Genomic DNA, 2,944 nt, shown 5'->3' with positions numbered 1-2,944 from the left:
TTACAAATACTCCATTGAGGTTTATAAAGTTTGACTCAAGACATATAGAAAAAGTTACTTGTTTATGATGTGCAGGGAACATAATACGTACTCATTAGGAGTACGTATTACAAATACTGCGTACAAATCTTCGTGATGTACTCCGTATGAAGTCACTACAGTAGGAGTATATGATTGATGTATACTCCACTGGATTGGAGTTAAGAGAGAACCGAGAGAGAGAGAGAGAGAGAGAGAGAGAGAGAGAGAGAGAGACGCATGTTTCTGGCATTGATCACTCTGCACCGCCTGATCAGTACAGATGCCGGTGGAAATTAATAAGTACTTCACTAGTCATAGATCCTAACTTCGCTTTTAACGATGCATGGCATGGTAGATGGATAGATCGATCGTACACATAATTTACTCCGTATCATGTTCATGTCCGACCCTTTTTTGTGTTGACAACGACGGCCCACCAGCTATACTGGTCCTTCGTCCAGATCTGCACACTGCACTTTTTTTTAGTGATGAATCTGCACACTACACAGTACTGGCTCGATACGGGTTTCACACGTTCACACGAGCAAAATCACATTGGAATTATTTGCACGCAGAAGCTTTTGTGAATCTGCACACTACACAGTATGGACTTAACTATGTATTGGAGGAGTAGTAGATGTGAATAAAAAAGCGTCACATGCGTGCAGTGGACGCGACCGGTTGATACATCGTACGGTCGGCAGCGCCCAACAACCCTCACCTCATGCGCATGCATGCACGCCTCATTAGCTACGTAGTACGACGTACGGTGCATGCACGCACCACCGTCCGCCACCCTGGAGTGCAGTGCTGCAAGAACACCTATCTTCTTCCTAGCCATCTCTCGCCCGCCGGCTATTTATACCCCGCTCCACGGAGTTCTATTCCATCTCCACCACCACCACCACACAAGCTAATCAAGCTCTCAACTCCATCCCAGCTCCACGGTTTCCAGCAAGCAAGCCGAAGCACTAGATCCTCGATCGATGGCTCGCGTGGCACTGCTCGCCGTGTTCGCCGTGCTCGCCGCACTGGCGGTGGCGGAGATGGCGTCCGGGGCGGTGACCTGCGGCGACGTGACGTCCGCCGTCGCGCCGTGCATGTCCTACGCGACGGGGCAAGCGTCGGCGCCCTCGGCGGGGTGCTGCAGCGGGGTGAGGACCCTGAACGCCAAGGCGTCCACCTCGGCCGACCGGCAGGCGGCGTGCCGCTGCCTCAAGAAGCTGGCCGGGTCGGGCATCAGCATGGGTAACGCCGCCAACATCCCCGGCAAGTGCGGTGTCTCCGTCTCTTTCCCCATCAACACCAAAGTCGACTGCAACACGTACATCCTCCACCCCTAACTTGAAAGATTATATTATATAATTCTAAGTACTCATTGGCTATTAAACCTTAATCCGTAAGTATAAACAGTAAGATTAATCGTTGAGCTTTTGTGTCTGTGCGTTTGCAGCCTTCACTAAGTTATCTGCCAGCATCATCATCACACCAGGCTAGCTAGCCGACTCGGTGTCTACTGTTGCTGCTCCCTGCATGTGTTCGCTGTTGTTTTCTGCATGTGTTCGACCTCCATCTGTTGCCCCTGTTACAGATCGAGCAAGTGAAATAAAATAATGTGTTGAGCTTAATCTTGTACTCCTATGACATTGGCTGTTATCAATAATGATTATAAAGTAGTTTCATGCCCGCATATTGCTGCTGGAACTTTTAGCAAGTGTTATTAACGTGTTTGATACCAACACGGCACATTCGTAAATCGTAATTTTGTAACTAAGGGCAAGGGAAAAAACTTTGATGTCAACTTGCTGAATCCAGTGATGATTTTCTGACCGGCAAAGACAACATAACTAACGACTTACATATGATTCTTATACGAGACTACTTCTCATACATATGCTTGTTGTGGGGTGAAAATTGTGCAGAGGAGAATGTATGTGGTCTATCGTCCTGCCCTCTGGGGAAAGTATCATGTGATACAATGATCTCACTGCATAAAATTAAAATTCGGAAGTTTAAAAAAATCTGAAAAATTGTGAATGCTCACATATCTACAATCTCTAAAAAAAATACAAATTCTCTATCTAAATAGAAATGAAACGATAAATCTAGACGTGAATAGTGTCCAGTGGTGCAACCAAAGCAAACCCTGTGAGTTTTATTCTATTGTCTTGGTGCATTTTGTTCTATCGCCCATGTGCAGGTACGGTCTACCATAAGTCTTAATTTGTATGCTTTTACTATTCAATTTTGTCAACTGTAGTTTTAATCAAGTGCGCCAAAGTCGCAAAAGCAGAAGCTGATGCTGTATGAGGTTCTACAAACAACAACGACCTATGGGGTGCCATCGCAGCACCCCCAACGAATGTTGGGCATCTGGCAACTGTGATTCATCCTCAAATGGACATTTCAACCTTCTTTTCAAACTTCTAAATTCAAATTAAAACACATCATACGGTCCAAATGAAGCATATATTCTGAATAAACATGACGATTCACTGTGCGCATGCCATGTCGTATAACGGCAAATTTGACAATTTTGACCTCAGGACGAAATCAAATCATAGAATGAACTGCCCGTGAAACTATTTCATGCGGTTGACCTTTTCGTGTGGCGCCCAACACGCAGGCACCAAATCCTGCGGTGCAGCGCCTAGCTCTGGGGCGTTGCACCTCTATCCACCATGGCAGCCCTTGGGCCCGCACCCATCAGTGTAGCACCTCCGAGCTAGGCGTCACACATGTAATGTGCAGCGCCTAGCGCTCGGACGCTGCACTGTGACTTATCCAGCCGCGGCGGCCCTCTCCTCCCCCACCCACCCCATTGCAGCAGTTACAGAAACAGATTTGTACGCGGCGGCGGCCCTCTTCTCCAGAGGCGGAGGCAGTGGGGGCGAGCGGGGGCCAGACCCCCCCTCCCCCATGG

At 47.9% G+C, this 2,944-nt stretch overlaps 1 protein-coding gene across 1 annotated transcript; it reads left to right on the top strand.

Moving 5' to 3' along the window:
• The first annotated feature begins 887 nt into the window (after nt 1–887).
• Nucleotides 888–1,822, top strand: LOC119352063 (non-specific lipid-transfer protein 3-like). Its single transcript, XM_037618804.1, has 2 exons — nt 888–1,345; nt 1,475–1,822. The coding sequence occupies exons 1-2, from the start codon at nt 1,008–1,010 to the stop codon at nt 1,482–1,484; spliced, it is 348 nt and encodes a 115-aa protein (XP_037474701.1). The 5' UTR covers nt 888–1,007; the 3' UTR covers nt 1,485–1,822.
• Nucleotides 1,823–2,944: the final 1,122 nt, after the last annotated feature.

The sequence above is a fragment of the Triticum dicoccoides genome, chromosome 2A (genome assembly GCF_002162155.2).
Source record: "Triticum dicoccoides isolate Atlit2015 ecotype Zavitan chromosome 2A, WEW_v2.0, whole genome shotgun sequence".
Taxonomy (NCBI): Eukaryota; Viridiplantae; Streptophyta; class Magnoliopsida; order Poales; family Poaceae; genus Triticum; species Triticum dicoccoides.
This window is presented reverse-complemented; position numbering and strand designations above follow the sequence as displayed.